At 39.8% G+C, this 19,854-nt stretch overlaps 1 protein-coding gene across 5 annotated transcripts in view; it reads right to left on the bottom strand.

The window, feature by feature from the left end:
• The window catches only part of MORC3 (MORC family CW-type zinc finger 3), a 48,147-nt gene extending 28,293 nt beyond the window's left edge, over positions 1-19,854 (bottom strand). For 2 of the 5 annotated variants that reach the window (XM_045540640.1, XM_045540641.1), the window contains exons 1-5: positions 19,623-19,854; positions 6,364-6,436; positions 3,805-3,937; positions 2,691-2,905; positions 1,296-1,443 (exon numbers count right to left, since the gene is read on the bottom strand). In XM_045540640.1, the coding sequence (XP_045396596.1) occupies positions 1,296-1,443; positions 2,691-2,905; positions 3,805-3,937; positions 6,364-6,436; positions 19,623-19,661 (608 nt within the window). In that variant the 5' untranslated portion in view covers positions 19,662-19,854. Of the gene's footprint in view, positions 1-1,295; positions 1,444-2,690; positions 2,906-3,804; positions 3,938-6,363; positions 6,437-7,232; positions 8,809-17,047; positions 17,115-19,622 lie in introns of those variants that run through there. The other 3 variants (XM_045540643.1, XM_045540642.1, XM_045540644.1) reach the window with 3 other exon arrangements.

The raw sequence follows: 19,854 nt of genomic DNA, 5'->3' as shown, positions 1-19,854 counted from the left end.
GTATTTCAGAAAAATGAGCCTATATTCCCACGATAACCTGTAGATGAACGTTTATAGTTTTATTTGTAATAAACCCCCCAAAATGAACAACAAACTAGATATCCTTTAACAGGTGAATGGTTAAACACACTGTGGTCCATACATACGAGGCAATACTACTCGGCAAGAAAAAGGAGCAAACTACTCATACACATGAGAACCTGGATGAACACCAGAGAATTATTCTGAGTGGGAAGGAAAGCCAGTCCCAAAAGGTTTCACACAATATGATTCCATTTATATAACATTCTCAAAATGACAAAATTATTGAAATAGAGAACAGATTAGAGATTGCCAGTAATTAAAGAGGGAGTAGGAGTATGAGGGAAGTGGGTATGGCTACAAAAGGGCAACATGAGGGATTCTTGTGATGATTAAAAGTGTCCTGTATCTTGACTACATCAATGTCGAAATGCTGTCAGTATCAATAGTACTACTGTAGTTCAGTTTTTTAAGATGTTACACCATTGGGGGAAATTGAGTAAAGAGTCCATGAGATCTCTGTATTATTTCTTACAACTACAATTACCTCAAGATAAAAAGCATAAGCGAAAAAACAAAAAACCCTCCAGGAGGAGGAGGGGCAGGGAGGTGAAAGCAAGGAAAAGAAAAATAAAGAAAAAGGGAATTCAGGAGGTCAGAAAAGCACAAGTTTTGAAGTTCCTTAGGTTTATCACTACTTGTACTTTATTCCTTTATTTCACTATGTCTCAAATCTTTCAATATTACACATTAATCCTAAATTTTAAAATATTTATTTACAAAGGATTTTATTCTCACAAAGATAAAGGACTGTAAATTTTAGCAACACAAAAATCCCATCTATATTACTTTTCTCACCAGATGCTACATCACTCTCAGCTTTAAGTAAAAGACATAATGGACAACGATTCTTCTTCCTAACTTTCACAAGCTGGACTTGTTAGTTCAGCTCTTGTCTTTTCATTTCTTTTTTTCATTTTTTTTAATTTTTTTATTTTTGAGATGGCAGGTAAAATAATTCAGAGAGTGCTAATGGAAACTGAATGGCAGGGATGAAAACTTTTTTTTAGCAATATTAAATGTTCAAATTGAAGCCAAAATGGCCTCAATAAAATATACTTGGAAAAGACAAATCATTAACTATGCCAAAAAATAAGTACCTTTCCACATACTTCTACTCTGTGTAACAAGGGAAGAACATAATGAAACCAACACTGCACATGCACTTTACTTCCCAAACGTTCAACATCTAGCTGAGGTGTATATTTATTTACCTTCTAAGGTTCCAAATGATGATCCTTGTCCCCTTCTTACCCATGATAGCATCAAGTTCTGCCAGTAACTCCTGTTCCGTAGGAAACAGAGAATGCTCCAGAATTGCAGCAAGACTGGCTTTTGATTCTGCTAAATTAATCATCTGTCGTATATTATAAGTTAAAGACTTAGATTGCCAATATGTTTTTCACAATTACAATATGGAAACCAACTCTATAAACTTAAATAACAGAAAAACTATTTCTTGGCCAAGTGCAGTGGCTCACTCTATAATCCCAACACAGTGGAAGGCTGAGGTGGGAGGATCACTTGAGGCCAGGCGTTCAAGACCAGCCTGGGCAACATAGCGAGACCCCATCTCCACAAAAAACTTAAAAATTAGCTGAGTGTGGTGGCATACAGCTGTAGTCCTAGCTACTTGGGAGGCTGAACTAAGAGGATCCTTGAGCCTCAGTGCTGGAGGTTGCAGTAAGCTATGATGACACCCCTGCACTCCAGCCTGGGTGACAAAGCAAGACCCGCTCTCCAAAAACAAAGAATTCTTTCTAAATTATTTTCTAAGTTTTAAAATGGCAGTTTGGCCCAGGCAAGGTGGCTCACATCTATAATTCTAGCACTCTGGGAGGCCTCGATGGGAGGATTGCTTGAGCTCAGGATGTTGAGACCAGCCTGAGAGTGAGACCCAGTCTGTATAAAAACAGAAAAATTAGCCAGGTGTCATGGTGCAATCCTGTAGTCCCAGCCACTTGGGAGGCTGAGGCAGGAGGATAGCTTGAGCCCAGGAGTTTGAGGTTGCAGTGAGCTACAATGACACCACTGCACTCTACTCAGGGTGACAGAGGAGACTGTCTCAAAAACAACAAAAAAAGAAAATTTAACCCCACACTTCCCTCCTCCTCACTCCCCACTGCATATTAAAAAAAAAAAAAAAATGTGTGTGTGTATGTGTGTATGTGTGTGTGTGTATGGCAGTTTGATTTCAAGTAAACAGTTTGATCCTTTCAAGAAGGATCAAATGCTTTCCAGTATTTCAATGTATTTATACAGAAGCCATTTTCCTAAAGTTATCCTACTTTTCATGGTTATTAGCAAAATTTTCAAACCACATCACAAAGTCTTATTAGTTCAGAATAAGCCTGAAATAAACAGAAGAGCTATGGGAAGCTTAACATAAAGTGTAAGTAAGCACTTTATGTTGAAGAGTCCCCTGGTGCAATTCCAATAGAAAAAGGGACAAACCCTTAGCCTCACATGCAGGGTAAAGGCAGTGGACAGAGGCAAAACTAGAACACAAGTGATTCAAAAAGAAGAATCTGGAGGGAGGCAAAAGGATAGAATGTTTAGAATACTTCCTCAGTTGTTCCACAGCCTCCATTTCACAATCAAAAGGATATGGTGCTTGTTGAATGACACTATTGGGACAACAACATGTTCTGCTTTTATGACTTCCAAGTAGGTTTGAGACAAGAAGCCCACGCTCATGCTTTCTCCATTTTTGGTAAAAACGATTGCATCTTTACCCAAACGCATAGAACCTGACTTGAAGCCATTTCCATACAATCCAACTGGTACATGACCATTCATGGTAACTTTGTCGCTGAAGCCAAAGCTAAAAAGAAAAGATTTCAAAAGTAAATACCTATAATCTTCATTTTTTTCCTTTACATTCAACAAGTAGAACACGAAGTAAAAAGCCTAGGTTTGGATGCTGGCCTCTCTTCCTAGCTGTATAATCTTTGAAATGAAGGAAACCAAACCTGCATTATGGGGTCATAAGGATCACATGTATTAACACAGGAGCTCACTGCCTGGCACACTCTGGCTAAATGACTGCATTATAATCTAGGTTCCTGGGACCTTCAGATTTCACCCCGTGAATCTCCTCCTCTAAGTGTGAGTGATTCTCTTGTTCTCAGCTAGCCTACTGTAGTATGATTAATGATGGGGTCAACCGACTTTTTATGGCAGCATAAAGAATATTTACAGAACAGTAGAAAAGCCTCTGCCTCTAAATTCTTCCTTTACCCTGCACTTGTGTATTATCTCAGCATCCATTCAGGCACATTTGAATTCATATCGACATCCTGTTCTGTGATCCTGGAGCCTCAGGCCTTATGACTATTTTATGATGCTTCCTCATTTTCTCAATCTCTTAAAGTATCCTCTCCCCCACAAAAAATGGTAAATTTTATTAGAAATACTTACTTAGAAATGTTAAAACTAATTTACACTAAAGTTTAAATCACTAATATTAATGTGCTACAACTCTAAAGGTGTGATAGAATTTTAGGTAAGTCAGACATGGGGAGGGGGCAATGAGAATGGTGGGGGTTGTCCAATAATCTAGAAGTAGAAAATGATGGGAAGACTCTTCAAGAACAGATAACACTGTAAGGGACAGCATTTCACGTTTAAAAAAGAAAAACTAAAAACAACAAGTATCACACATGAAACCCTTCAACTAGGTAAAGGCAATGATTGTAAGAAGTATGGCACATTTTTACATACCTTAGCATTTTATGTAATTTATCTGAAGTCATACCATTTCCATTATCGGTGAATGTTAAGCATATATGGTCATTTATCACTGTTTTGTCAATCCACATCTGTTTAGCATTCACATCAGGATCGTAAGCATTATCTGGGAAACAAAAGTTTTGAGAAATTCTGATCGTGCATTTTAAAGAAGAGCAACTAGTTCAGAACAATCCTGTATCAAGCAATAGACTATCATATTTTAAGACAACTTTAAAAGCTGCAATTGCTAGGAATTCCTAAGATTTGAAAACACGAAACTAAACTGCATCCTCTATGTATTAACTGACTATTACAAAATTAACACTTTCCAAAGCCTTACATGTTAAACAGAGAGCAAAGACTGGTCCTCACCATACTGAAGAAGTAAAAGAAAAATATCACTATGCTATAGAGATAATTAAGAGAAAAGACTAGTGTGACTATAAGGGAAACTGAGAGTTGAGTGTCAACTAGCACTGCAAGTTGAAACAGAAGGTACACATTAGTGAATAAACGAGAAGGTACTATCATTTTCTGCTAAGCTGCATACATAGATGCAAAATTTACCTTCTACCTATTTCTTCAAATTGTGGCCCTTTTCAATTTAATCGAAGTTTCTGGTGGCTTTTACACTTCTATCTCTGTATACCTCCCCATTCAGCATTCTTATATAGCATACTCATTTCTCTCAGAATAGGTTAAGTATGTAGAAATAAATTAAAAAATGAAAAATATTTGAACAGTGGCAATAATAAAATCAACTTTGTGAATTATCTAAGATCCATCTGAATATTCCCTAATGGAATGACAATACCTTGAGATATATTTAAGTCCTTATTATAGTATTAATATAAAAATTGTTTTTCAAACTATCCTTCCATAAGGCAGCCTGTAATTAAAGAATCTTTTTTTTCAACCATTTCAGGAAAGATGGCATTTTGAAAAAACTTAAAATTTGACATACCATGAAGAGCACCATGAAAGTCATGGGTCGTTCTTCTAGGTTTGCTACAGCACATCTACTCTGGGGTTTAAAATAACACCTGTATAGCATATGTTAGCTGGAATGCTTTGGAAAATCTAACTATACTAAAGCAAAGAAGGTTCCTCAAAAGTTCTTTCTTTTTTCTTTCACATCTTAGAACCCTTTCTTGATAAAGAATCTAAGGTATTTCTCACACATTTGCCTGAACTTTTAAAATATTCACATGCATAAATTTTCTCATAAAAAATCATGACCCTTGGCTGGGTATACTGGCTCATGCCTGTATCCTAGCACTTTGGGAGGCCAAGGCAGGAGGATCACTTGAGGCCAGGAGTTTGAGACCAGCCTGAGCAAGAATGAGACCCTGTCTCTACAAAAAATAGAAAAATAGAAAAAACAGGCAGGCATACTGGCGCGTGCCTGTAGTCCCAGCTGCTTGGGAGGCTGAGGCGGGAAGACTGCTTGAGGTCAGGAATTTGAGGTTGCAGTGAGCTATGATTATGCCACCGCACTCTGGCTGGCGTGACAGAGCAAGACTGTCTCAAAAACAAACAAAAAAATCCCCAAACAAAACAACAACAAAATCATGACCCATAAGGTAAATCTGACCACAACCTTGCCTCTTTTTTCATGTTCATTAAAACACTATTAAAATACAAACTTAGGCCGGGCACCGTGGCTCACACCTGTAATCCTAGCACTCTAGGAGGCCGAGGCGGGAGGATCGTTTGAGCTCAGGAGTTCGAGACCAGCCTGAGCAAGAACAAGACCTCATCTCTAACTAAAAATAGAAAGAAATTATATGGACAACTAAAAATATATAGAGAAAAAAACTAGCCGGGCATGGTGGCACATGCCTGTAGTTCCAGCTACTCGGGAGGCTGAGGCAGGAGGATCCCTTGAGCCCAGGGGTTTGAGGTTGCTATGAGCTAGGCTGACATCATGGCACTCTAGCCTGGGAAACAGAGTGAGACTCTGTCTCAACAACAACAACAACAAAAATACAAACTTAAACTTTGATTATTCTATCTAGTGGAAGAAGAATTTGTTATCACTAATCTAACATAGTATTAATCCTACCAGTATCAGAAAAATGAATCTACTCTACGTTACACACATACTTTTGCACTACTGAAAAACATAATTCCACCGGGTGCAGTGGTTTGAGTTTGTAATCTCAACCACTTGGGAGGCTAAAGTGAGAGGATCACGTAAGCCCAAGTGTTTGAAACCACCCTGGGCAACACAGTGAGACCCGGTCTCAAAAAAAAAGAAAAAGAAAAGAAAAGAAAAGAAAAATATTTTCAATACAAATGCTTTATTAATTTAGCAAATGAAATCCTAAACACTTTGAAATACTTAGGTAGTATTATGGGTAAGGTTGAGCAGTGATTAATTTGATGTCCATTTGAATAGTTTTTATGCTAGGTAACCTTTACCACTAATGTTATCATTCAAGATACATCTGTTTTTTTTTAAGTATATTTGTATATTATTTTCAATAAAAAGTATTTAAAACTATAATTGCAAGCAACAGATGGTATATGAAATCTCAATTTACATACCTATTAATTCAGCAACTGCACTGAATGGCCAAGTGTGACTAGTAGAATTTGTATGTAAAAACTTCGGGCAAAGCTGAAACAAATGATGCATGTAAGTTAATTCAGGTCTTACTTTTGAGAACAGAAACCAATAAAATATTTTTGTCCCTGTATTAAATAACATTAAGCCACAAAAATGACTTAGCTGCTTGCTCCAGGATAAAAGGATACACCTGGAAGATATAACCAACCATAAGATTCCTGGAAGATAAGGCTGGGAACCAACTAAATGGCATACTCATCAAGACGTGTTTCAAAACCTTTTCCTCCTTGTGTCCACAGTATCATAAACTGCTCAATCCCAAACAGTTGTCTGCTTTGCCAGACCTACCCTGAAATGACCCAGGCAAGGCCCTAAAATCCTATAAATACCAATTCCTAATCTCCCTAATTTGAGACACAACTAAGACGTTGTCAAGGAGATGTTTTCTCTTTAGTGTGTTAGGCCTAATAAATACTTAGCTTTGGTTGATCGGCAGGCTTTTCTGGGTATGTGACACTTAGACTTGATTGTACTAAACTCATTCCAAGTTCATCACAGTTGAACTTGTGGTAGTGGAGTACTATCCATCTCTAAAGTCTTCAAAGAACATCAAATAATAGTTCCAATTGTTAAGCTAAATTTGGCCTGGGGATGCCTCCATAATCCCGTACTTACATAAGGAACTACAAACTAACTTAGTACAAAAACTAACTGAAAACTTAATTGAGGAGTAGTGTACAAGCATAAGCACACTCCAGTAACAAATAGCTGAGTCTCAGTCAATTGCAGGCTGTCAACTGATTCAAATAAGGCAAAATGCCTGGTTATAACCAAACTGTCTTTGTACCTCATTTGGTTTTGTCCATAAATACTGCCTGACCACGTTGCAGACCGGAGTTCTGAAAACCTCTTCCAGTTCCAAGGGCTGTACAATTCTTGAATCACTCTTGGCTCAGTTAAACTTTATTAAGTTTAACTTGTCCAACGTTTTTCCTTTTACCACAATGCAACAAACCACCTTAATTTCCAAGGCTTTTATGTCTGATTTTACTCACAGTAAATACAGTATGGAAGAGTATGCCAATCAACCTCATGTTATAAGGAACTCTCCAAATTCCTGAGTGATACAGACATCAAATGTTATATAAAGATATAGAAATGGTTTTAAAAGGCTGAGGCTTAAAAATTTCAATGTGAAGAGAATTTGCATGCATTTTTTTGGTGTTCATTTTGAACAAATTCTCTCGTATTCAAAGGAAACAAAAAAGAAAGCGGGGCACTTCATTAATTGTTTAGTGTGAAGAGCCCTAAAAACAAGATTAGATTCTAAGTCAAGCTAACTGCATTTGTAGTGCTCAGCTACTGCCACAAGGTGTCAGAAAGGTCTGCTTTTCTTCCGTCCACACTTGCTTTTAGATAATCCCCAAGCCTTCATTTACCATTAGGTTGAAGTACACTGTGAAAACTGTCTTCCAACTGGTGTATATACAATTCGGACTTTCTATAGTGTGCATCACATAATATGGCATACATCCATGAAATATGGAGTATAGGTAATTCAGACTTTCTAAACCATATATCACAAACAGTCCTTAATGAAAATCAATTTCCAGATTTTCATCTTGTACAAGAAACCTTTGAAACTAGCCATCAGGAAGATCTTCCTGTTCCACCACCTCCCCTAGTCCCACAGACTAGTAACAAATTTTTATAAATTCTACCATTTATAAAAGAATGGTATGCTCCTCCAGCATTCTACATCTTACTATGAGGCAAAAAGCCGTAGGGTATAAAACCTCTGCCTACCAAACAAAGAGAAAATGACTAGTCAACTACCATAAACCCTTAGAGCTTCCACCTTTGCTCCATTTTATGCATTTCTGTTAGGGATGAAGTTTTGAGTTAGAAATGGAATATTTGGTCCATATTGGGATGCTCTGAAGTTAGATGTGAGGTAGGGTGTATTGGTACAAATGTCAATTTTCATTTAATGATACACTGATCCCACCAATAAGAGCAAAGCAAAGAGGGCATTAGTAGAAAACAATGAATGCTGAAGAATGGCTTTTCAGGTATTTAAACACAAGCAATTATTTTAAGCTATTCTTAATACTCATCCTTAGAACGTGTCCTTAGCTAGAAAGAAAAATATTCTTGAACAGCCACGGTAGTGTAATACATACATACACATGTGAACCAGACAGGCTATGGAACATATTGACTTAGATGGTATGTGATCTTGGGCAAGAAGCTTAACTCTGTGTCCCAAGTTTTGTCATATGTAAAAATCGAGATAACATCATCAGCTTACCTGGGTAAGAGAATTACATGACTTAATATTTTTAAGTGCTTAGAAGAATGCCTGGAACATAATAAGCATTACAAGTGTTTGTTATCTTTTAAAAAGTTATGTCTTTAAAGGCAGACTGAGCTTATACAAAATAAGGAAAATTCTCAAGGGCCTCAGGTAAAGAAAAACTAAAAACCAAAATAAAATTTGAAAATAGGGATGCACTAGAGATTAGAATAGGGTTATTTAACCAGCCATAAAAAAGTTCTGGCTTTAATGGTGACTTGGAGATAGGAGGTTTGGCAGAAGAAAAGCATGCACTTACTTGGATGAAAGTAATTGCCCACCCCCAATAAGAGTAGACTTAAGAGTAGGAGGGATCTGCCTAAAGTGAAGTTTATATGTTTTGGTCTGGATTCAGATCCAAAACAAAAATGCATAACATTAAGCTCTGTAAAAAGAGGCATATCTTCATTTGGGTTAAGGGTTTCAATTATACGACTTACAAAACCACTATAAAGACATAGCTTCAACCAGACAGCAGAGGATTCCCCCAGGTAATTACTTGGGAAATAATCTGAGTACACAATCCAAAATAACAAGACATTTAAGGAAACAATCCACTAGGAGAAAATGCTAACAGATAACAGATAAGATCAGGGGTCCCCAATGTTTTTGGCACCAGGGCCCAGTTTCATGGAAGACAATTTTCCCAGGGACTGGTGAGCCATGGGGAGGGGAGCTAAATGCAGGCGGCTGTGAATACAGATAGCTTCACCTGCTTGCCTGAAGCTCACCTCCTGCTGTGTGCCCGCCCCAAGTTTCATGGAAGACAATTTTTCCACGGATGGGGGCACAGAGTCTTGGACCCAGCATCTGGGGGGTTTGAGGACCACAGGATAAGATACTAGTATTATGGAATACTCTTCCAGAACATGGGGTAAAACAAATAATCACCTTACAAAATAGACATACTTGAAATAGACATTTAAAAGTAATTTACCAAAACACACACACAAGTGAGATGCTATGATGTCCACACAGATTTTTTAAAAAATCAATAGGCAAAGTCACAAAATTTTAAAAATTGTTTAAATATAAAACTTTTAAAACATGGAACACATAGGAGAGCGTGTACCTCTGCTCCCTCCCAAAACTGCTCTAAGATGAAGGGGGGAAAAGGCATAAACCCCAAAGAACAAAAAGGTATTACAGAAGTGATGGGTAACAGTAAACAAAGTAGTAAGTCATATGGAAACTGGAAAGCACAGATAGTGATAACTGATTTAATACCCTGGAAAGAGTTAAATCCATAGCCTGCAGGAGATGGGTAGCCCAACAAGAACACAGGCAGAACCCCAGGAAGGCTTTTGGGAATTAAGAGTTCTGTGCCCTTGAACTTAAACGTAACAGAATGCATGAAAATAAGATAGGCTGCAAGTTTTTAAAGAAGCAGTTAAGGCTCCCCCAGATTGCCCTGGGCAATCAACCCAACAGAAGACTAGAAGACTATTCCTTTCAGAAATTGATGATGGCAGGCTATGAACTCCAGGGACAAGTGAAAACAGGCAGGTTAAAAGCAAGCAGAGAGCCCACAAATAAACACTTGTGTACATGGTCAAATGATTTCCCACAAGTGAGCCAAGATCATTCAATGGGAGAAACTGCTAGGTAGACAACTAGGGACCTCTGGCCCCTCCTGGGATAAGGCTAGTCATACCTGGGGGAGAAGGGAACACCCCACGAATCTGCCAGTCAGAATTTAGTATGCCAACTGCAAAAGAATGCAGAGGACACTCTAGCCCACCGGCCAAGCAGCATAGTACAATACAGTCTGGAAAGTATCCTAGAACAACCAACTTTCAGAGAGGCTCACGGGAGATCCACAAACATAGTAAGACTCAGCTCATATAACTTCCAACTGTCCAAAGTGGTTCCATAGTGACATCTGAGTCACCAGGAGGGTCCAATCCAGACACTGCAAGACAAAACCCAGACCATAATCAAGGCTTTTTTGTCAAGACAACGGTCCGTTAGTCATCTGTGGCAAATGTATCTTGCTCTCACTCTGTAAGCCTCTATCTTGCTCTTGCTCTATATTCCTTTCTTTCCTCAATAAACCTCATTTTTGTGCTCACCTTGCTTTCAGTGTGTCTGGTCATTCTTCCGCCAAGAGAGAACCCAGAGCCAACATTTCAGACCACAATCTGACAAAAAGACAGTCTTTCCAACAAATGATGCTGGAAAAACTGAATACTCACGTGCAAAAGAATAAAATTGGACCCTTATCTTATACCACATACAAAAATTAACTCAAAATGGATCAAAGACCTAAACATAAAAGCTAAAACTATAAAACTCTTAGAAGAAAGCACAGAGGAAAAGAAAAACTCCATAACACTGGATTTGGGAATGACTTCTTAGATATAATAAAAGAGAATATAGATAAATCCAACTATATCAAAATTTAAAACTATGCATCAAAGAGCAATCAACAGAGTGAAATGGTAACCTACAGAATGGGAGAAAATATTTATAAACCAAATGTCTGATAAAGGGTCAATATCCAGAATATATAAAGAACTCAAACAATTCAACAACCAAGAAACAACTGGATTAAAAAATGGGCAAAGAACTTGAATAGATATTTCTCCAAGAAAACATACAAATGGCCACTAAGCACCAGAAAAGATGTTCATCACTAACCATACGGGAAATACAAATCAAAACCACAATGAGATACCAGCTCATTTAGGATGGCTACTATCAAAAACCCCCAGAAAACAACAAGTGATGTTCAGAATGTGGAGAGACTGGAACTCTTATACTCTGTTAGAAGCAATGTAAAATGGAGCAGAAGCTTTAGAAAACAGTACGGTAGTTCCTCAAAAAGTTAAAAATAGAATCACTATACTATCCAGCAGTTCCACTTCTGGGTATATACTGGAAAGAACTGAAAACAGGGTCTCAAAAAGATATCTGTATATCCATGTTCACAGCAGCATTATTCACAATAACTAAAGGGTGGAAGGAATCCAAATGTCCACCAATGGATTAATGGATAAACAAAATGTGGTATTTTGGGGAAAAAAATTATATTCTATCCCTTTAAAAACATTTCTGACATGTGTGGCTCCCCCCCACACACACACACACTGACAACCAATTCTCCAACTCTCTGGACACCAACTGGGTGTCGAATGATTCAATTCAATCCTAGCACTAACTATCCAGAGTTAGTGCAGATCTCACAAGTTAAGGGCTAAGTTCCATAAGACTGCCCCGCTTCAAATGCCAACTGCAAGTCTAGACCTCTGGTACTTCTGACAGACCAATTATAAATTGAGAGTTCGTGTGATCCCTTCCTCATGTTTGATAATTTGCTATAACACTCACAAAACTCAAGGAAATATTTACTTGCATTTACTGGTTCACTGTAAAAGATATTACAAAGATGAACAGCCAGATGAAGAGGTACACAAGGCAAGGTGAGGGGCCTGGAGCTTCCATGCCTTCTATGGATGCACCACCCTCTTAGCACCTGTGTTCACTAATCTCAAAGCTCTTTCAGCTCCATCACTTAGGGTTTTTATGGAGCTTCCATTATATAGGCATGGTGTATTAAATCATTGGTCATAGGTGACTGAACTCAATCACGAGCCCCGTCCTCTCCCTGAAGGTGGCAGGAGGAGCTAAGACTGAAAGTTCCAACCATCTGATCACTTGGTTGGTAACTCTGGCAACCAGCCCCCAACATGAAGCTATATAAGGAGCCCCATCAAGAATCACCTCATCAGCATAAAGTCTGGTAGGGTTGAAAGGGGCTACTATGAATAAGAAAAGATACTCCCCTCACCCTGAATTTCAAGGATTTCAGGAACTATAGTGCTAAGAACCGGACAAACATATCTTTCTTATTGTATCACAGGTATATACACACATTAAATAAAAATTATAGGAAACCATTGTTTTGGACTAAGCCCCTGCACTAGGCCCCAAAAGACCAGACTAAAAATCAAAATGGAATCATCCCTGCAAAAATTCGTCACCAAACTAAAACTAAGTTATCATCTTTCTGATCTTTAGAGAAACCGGAAGAGAAAGGTAACAGCCAACTTTCCAAATAGGTCAGTTTTACTCTTCATGATATTGAAGTCCCCTGTTTTATAGTTCCCTCTGTTTTATTACTTTACAATAAGAAGTAACAGAAGTTAACCAGCTATTTTTCTATTGTTCTTAATTTTGAAATAACCGATCCTCTTTTTGTTCTTTGTTTCTGCTTTCTCCAGTCCCTTTCTGTCTATAAAACCAAGCTCCTGTGCTCAGCTCATTGGAATACTTATTACATTTTATGGAAGAAATGTTGCCTGATTCTACAGTCACAAATAAAGCCAATAAAGATCTTTAAATTGCTGTAATTTTGTCTTTTTTTCCCCTTAGAGACAAGGTCTCTCTCTGTCACTGAGGCTGGAGTGCAGCGGCCCGATCATATCTTATTGTAACTTTGAATTCCCGAGCTCAAGTAGTCCTCCTGGCTTAGTCTCCCAAGTAGCTGGGACTAAAGCACACGCCACCATGCCTGGCTAATTTTTTCATTTTTTGTGGAGACGGGGTCTCAGGGTCTCACTACATTGCCTAGGCTGGTCTCAAATTCCTGTCCTCAAGTGATCCTCCCACACCTTGACCTCCCAAGGTGCTGAGATTGCAGGCATGAGCCACCGTGTTGGCCAATTTTGCTTTTTGACACATACAGTTGAATTATTAGTCTTAAACAAGGAAATTATGATACATGCTACAACATGGATGAACCTTGAAGACATTAAGTGAAATAAGCCAGTCACAAAATGTCAAATACTGCACAGGTCCACTGATACCAGCACAGAAGTCCCCCTATATCCTCAGGAGATACATTCCAAGACCCCCAGCGGATGCCTGAAACTGCAGACGGTATTGAACCCTATATATGCTACGTTTTTTCCTATACATATGTACTTATGACAAAGTTCAATTGATAAGTGAGGCACAGTAAGAGATTAGCAACCATAACTTAATAATAAAATAGAATGATACGTTGACAATACTGGGGCTCACAAACTGATACACCAAAATATGGCATTTGACATGCTGAACTGAAGGAGCCTCAAAGTCTCTCTGACACCACCATCCCCTATCTCTTCCAAAACGTAAGATTCTCTGAAAGTCCTTCTTATCTGCCTAAAGTCCAGACCCAACAAAGTAGAAAACAATTACCTCTAGTCCCTTCCCTGAGTTTTCATGAACTGAACCCATATCACAGAAGACCAAAGTCTATCAACAAACGTTAACAAACTTGGTCATGAACCACTGTCTGGTCTGCAGGCCCACCATACTTTGCCCCAGACCACTGCATGTTCTTTAAGCTCACTAAATTCTCCCCAGTAATTCATTTATTGCCCCTCAACAGAATTCCTCTTGTCCCCCCTCCCATTGCCTGTTTTGCCAAGATCCAAGCCTCCAATCTTTCTGTAACCTCAAGATGGCATATAAGCTTCTGTACCCCACTGGGGAGTTGGGTCTTCATTCTAAAGCCTCCCATATATAAACGTTAAAAATATTTGTATGACTTTTTTCCAATTAGTCTATCTTTCATGAGTTGATTTTTCAGTGAACCTTCAGAGGGCCAAGCGATCCTCTTAGCCTCTACAACAATGAATTTGACAACTCCATGGCTACTAAGTGACGAAGAGGCAGGTATCATGTATGTACAGCTTGGACATGTTACTGAAAGCTCAGCACTTGTCCATGAGGCCACATCAGAAGAACAAGGACAAGTGGTTGAAAAGAAAAGAGAAGTTTATTACTTTGCCGGCAAAGAAGGGAAAATGACAGACTCTCGTCTCAAAATCCAAATTTCCTGAACATAACCAAAAACACGGAGCTTTTAAAGGGAGGGCCCTCAGTTCTAGGCTATAGTAGTTAACGATTCTCCCATCCAAGCACTAACCAGGCCCCAACCCTGCTTAGCTTCTGAGATCAAACAACATTCAGCTCAGGCTGGTATGGCCCTGTAGTTAAGGATTCTAATGGTCCCATCTCTAATGAAGACAAAGCCTGCGCCCTCCACCCAATGTGGGAAGCCTGCCCAGTCCTCCAGACCTCCACCAGCCGACAGCTCAGCTGAACTATCTTCCGTAACACAAAGAACAAAAGACATTCCCCTGCCCCTCTGGACCACCTGCCCCTGAGACAGGGATACAGTCCGCAGTTTCCAAAAAGAGTGGGGGAAATTTTTAAGAGACAGAAAATATTTCCCCCCCTAGGCCATTCCTTCTGTTACAGATACACTAGACAAAGAAATGATTCAGATTCCTGGGGCTACCAAGAACAGCACTCAATTTAAAACTTACAAATTGTTTATTTCTTTTATTTTCCATTTAGTATTTCCGGACCATGGTTGACCTCAGTAAGAGAAACTCAGGAAAGCAAAACTGCAGATAAAAGGAGACTACCGTAGTGAAATTCCTAGACAGAAAGTAGAATAGCGTTTGTCAGGGGCTGGGGAAGGGAGGACAGGGGAGTTACCGTTTAATGGGTATACAGAATTTTAGTTTTGCAACAGGAAAAACGTTCTGGAGATTGGTTGCCCAACAATGTGAATGTACTTAACACTACTATACTGAAATTTAAAAACGGTTAGGATGATAAATTTTATGTTATGTGTATTTTACCAAAGTAATAAACAAATAACCGAACAAACAGCAGGTCAGCAAACTGAACAATGTGACACTCCTCTCTCCCTTCTCATGCCAAGTTCCAAGAGCAAGCAGCCAGGATTATGCCATGGCAGGAGACTAGATAGAGAATTCCTCCCTGGAAAACTGTGATTTCTAAAAAGTTCTGTTTGGTTCTTTTACAATTCTACCTAGCCTTTCTGGATAGCACCTTACTTTTGTTATTCTCATTTTTAAAAAATTACTCTTTAAAATTTTTCAGTTTTTAAAAACATATTTATCTTATTGCTAAACACTTCCCATTCTTTAGCGTCTACCTATAGATATGGACATAGGGTGCCTCCCAAAATAGCTCCTTCCTAACTGATCACCTAACAGTGAAGCCCACCAAAGGTCAAGTAGCTGTATTCATGTATGAAAATCTCCCAGGCAGCTTTTAGCGTCTTACTAGAAAATGGGAGCAGAAGGCTAACCATCTCCAGACGTTTGGGAATGTCTAAAATTAGAAACCAAAAATAACACACAGGAAAGGAAATATAAAGAACATAGAGACAATGCAGTGAACAAAAGAAAACTTCGAAATTACTGTGGTTAACATATCTAGCAATAAGAACATTTTGTCCCAAGAGATTTCAAAAAGACATTAAAAACATAAGACAGTGTTTATAAGCTAAAAATATGGTAAAAAGTAGGAATAAAGTGACCGGGTGCAATGTCTCATGCCTGTAACCCCAGCACTTTGGGAAGCTGAGGTAGGAGCATAGCTTATGGCCAGGAGTTCAAGACCAGCCTGAACAACAGAGTGAGATCCCCATCTTTACAAAAAATAGAAAAATTAGTTGGGTGTGGTGGTGTGGACCTGTAATCCCAGCTACTCAGGAGGCTCAGGAGGAAGGGTTGTTTGAGCCCAGGAATTTGAGGTTACAGTGAGGTTTGATGATGCCACTACACTTTAGCCTAGGCAATAGAGCAAAAAGAAAGGTAGGAGATAAAGTGGAGGAAATCGCCTACAAGTGGGGAAAAAAAACAACAAGGAAAACAGGAAAACAAAAGAGAATAGAAAAAATAGAGGGAAGAAGCTTGTCATATAAATAAAAACATTTTCCAGATCTTAAAAAGACTTGAGTTTCCAGGCGAGGTGCCCGATACAATGCATAGACTCTACTAAAATTCTGAGAGAAATAATTTCTAATCTAGAATTCAAACCCAGCCAAATTATAAAGCAAGAAAGCAGGGGTAGCATGAACATATTTTCAAGAAATGACGTAAATTTTTCTTCCCAAGTACCCCTTTTCCAGGAGGCTACACCTGTTTCTGGAAGGGTAGATATATGCTCCACCACTAACAGTAACAAAAACAGCAAATATTATCGAGCACCTACAGAATGCACAGGACTTTTGTATGTGTTTGCTGATCTAATTTTTAGAACAACCCTTTGAGGTAGGTGAGATTATTATTCTCACCATTCAGATTGGAAACTCTCATACAAAGAGGTTAAATGACTTGGCCAAGGTCACACATCCAGTTATCAGTTAGAATTGGAACCGAGGTGGGCTTCAGAGCCCATGCTGTCCGTCACTAAGCTATAATGTGTGCCAAGGGAATATATCCAGAAAGAGAAATATGTGGAATTGAGACACACAAAAAGGGGAAGGAAATTACCAGAAAATGTTAAAAGGAAGTCCCAAATCACAGCTGAGCCAACAATGACTCCCAACAGATTCCCAACTCACAAAATATTGGGTGTGTCTGAATACATCTGGAAAAGATTTCACAGTTCTCTAGACGTTTGGATGAACTAGTAAATAGTACAGAGAAAAACTAAGCAAACAAAAAATACATCAATTATTAACTTTAGGGAAAATAAAAGTTTATACAAAAGAAAATGCAATCATAGTACACTGGTTGGCTCATTTGTGAATAAAGGTTAAGAGTAATAACAAACTGTATAGTAATTCAACCAAAAAAAGTGATATAAACATTGGAAGGATAGGAGGTCGTGAAAAGTGTGTATGTTTAGCTAAATCCACAGCAAGATTTCTAATGTATATATACATCTCTCTCAACAAAAAAATGATATAAGAATCTTACTTCATTAGAAATATAGGAGTAAAAAGTTTTTGTCACTCTGCATTCCATCCTGGTATCTCCCGATCTCCTAAATGATTTTTTTTAATTGCATACACTCTCTGTACCTTAAGTTTTATGACTTTCAACAAATACATAAGCTCATTAATTTTTAGACCCTCTCCTAATGCAAGTATTTGAGAGCTATACGCAAATGAATTCAGATGGCTATATTCCAATAAAATGTTATGGAAACTAAAATTTGTAGTTTACATAATTTTGTTAGGAAACATTCTTCTCTGATTTTTTTTTTCATTTACAAATGCATAAATCACTCTTAGCTTGCAGGACATACAAAAACAGGTGCCAGGCTGGATTTGGCCCATGAGCTGTAGTTTGTCCACTCCTGTCCTAAAGCAAAAGCAAAGAGGCTGCAGATGGGAGATTTCTGTCAGTGGGGTTCCCAACAGCCCATATTACCCACAAAAGAAAGCCCAAGCACATGGACAGCTGCTACTCCCAGAGAGCCAGCTAACAACACTAGTCCCTAAGACTGTTTTGACTCTTATCTCTGCTCCCTTTCTCCCCTCAATCTAGAGGAGCCAAAGACTATAATAAGGGATAGGGTTGGGGAAGGGAGAAGAGAATCAAGTGGCAGAAACAGTTAAGAAAGCAACTCGCTTTTCTCCACTACTGGTGTGAACTTGCCCCAGGCAGACAGGAAAGGTGGGGGGGAGGGGGTAGGTTGAGGGGAAGGGACAGGGCTTTAAATGGAATAGAGATTTTAAATTAGATGAGGCCACATTTTTTACATTTCCTGAAGCTAACTGGAAAGCATCAGCCCTGATTCACACAGGTGTTGCAAAGAATAAGTGTTTAAAGCCAATGTTAAAAAAGAATAAAGTTGCTCTCTATTTTCAAACTACTAAAGACTATCTCATTCAATAAACCAGTTACATAACCAAGGACCTTTATCCAGAATACCTAAAGAACACTTAAAAACAAATAAAGATTCTCTCAAAAGAAAATAGAAAATGGGCAAAGGATATGAATAGGCAACAAAAAAACCCCTAAAAACCAAAAAAGATTAATACATGTAAAAAACACTCAACTTCACAAATAGTCAAGGAAATGCAAACAAAACCAAGTATCAATTCACACAGATCAGACTGTAAAAATGTTAAAGTCGGACAACACCAGGTGTTAGTATTAATAAGAATCTGGCTAAATAAAGGAATGAGTGTAGTCAGAGAGTAATGCACCAATTAAGTATAGTCTGTACCCTTAGAGGTGTGATCACAAGCAGTCGTTACCATTCGAATAACAAAATTAAAGACACTGCGCTAGCCATTCTTTGCCAAGAGTCAGCAACCTCAAGAGAGGACTACTGTTGCATAACAATACCAACTGCTCTCACAAAGAATAAAACTTTTTTAGGATAATCAGGTGAGGAAGACACGCCCACATTTTTAGGAATTGAAATTCTGTCATATTATGCGACCGCTCCCTACGATTTAAGATACGTGATATGCCTGAAGGGTTTCCAAGAACTTGAAACGCACTGAAACAGACGCAAGGAAGGGGAAGAGCAGAGCTTGGTGATCTAGTGATTTGAGCCTGACGGCTTCCCCTGCGAGGCGAGCCGCATAAACTAAAACAGACAGACTCATCCCGGCCAGGCTCGCGCCACGGGCAGCCCGGAGACCAGTCCTGCAGCTAGCAGATCAAGGCCGCCGGCACTCCTGGCCCCGAAACCCTCGCTCCCTCCCTCTCCTGGCCCGCAGGCAGCCAAGGGTCAGCCGTCCCGCGGCACCGGGGGCCGGAGGGCTGAACGCTGAGGCCTCGCCCTCGGACTACAGCCGCCCGGCAGCGAGGAAGGAGATAGGAGGAGGGGCCGCAGCCCCGGCCCGCCCTGAAGCCACCGGAGCAAAACAGAAACCCAACGCGGAAGCAACGGAACGCGGCCCGGCCCGCGCTACCCTGGCCCTGCCCGCCGCCGAGCCGTTCCGCCGACAGGAGCGAGATGGCGGCCCCCTCCCCGGGCCCCGCTGCGGTCCCCGCCGCCGTGCCGGGCCCACGAGTCGCCACCGCCCACTGCCAGCCCCCCCTCACTTGCCCGCCTGCCCGCCCTCCTGGGACACGGCCCGCTCCACCCCTCGCGGCTGCTCACCGCGCTGAGGCGGATCCCGCTGGGTGACTGCGCCGCCATCTTGAGCAAGCTACAAAGCCAGGACCGGCCTCGGCTGCAACCCGACTGGGAGGTGGCGAAGCAATTGTGGGGCCCCGTGGGCACGCCCACTTCCGGGGCGGTGCGTGCCACAGGCCCCTCCCACTCACTTCCGCCTCCAGGCAAAGCCGAATTGGGAATGAGGGGAAAGTGAATTGCGGATCTGGTTTCCGCG

This window comes from Lemur catta, chromosome 1, assembly GCF_020740605.2.
Source record: "Lemur catta isolate mLemCat1 chromosome 1, mLemCat1.pri, whole genome shotgun sequence".
NCBI classification, from domain to species: Eukaryota; Metazoa; Chordata; class Mammalia; order Primates; family Lemuridae; genus Lemur; species Lemur catta.
Note: the sequence above shows the minus strand (reverse complement) of the source record. Positions and strands in the feature narration are given on the sequence as shown.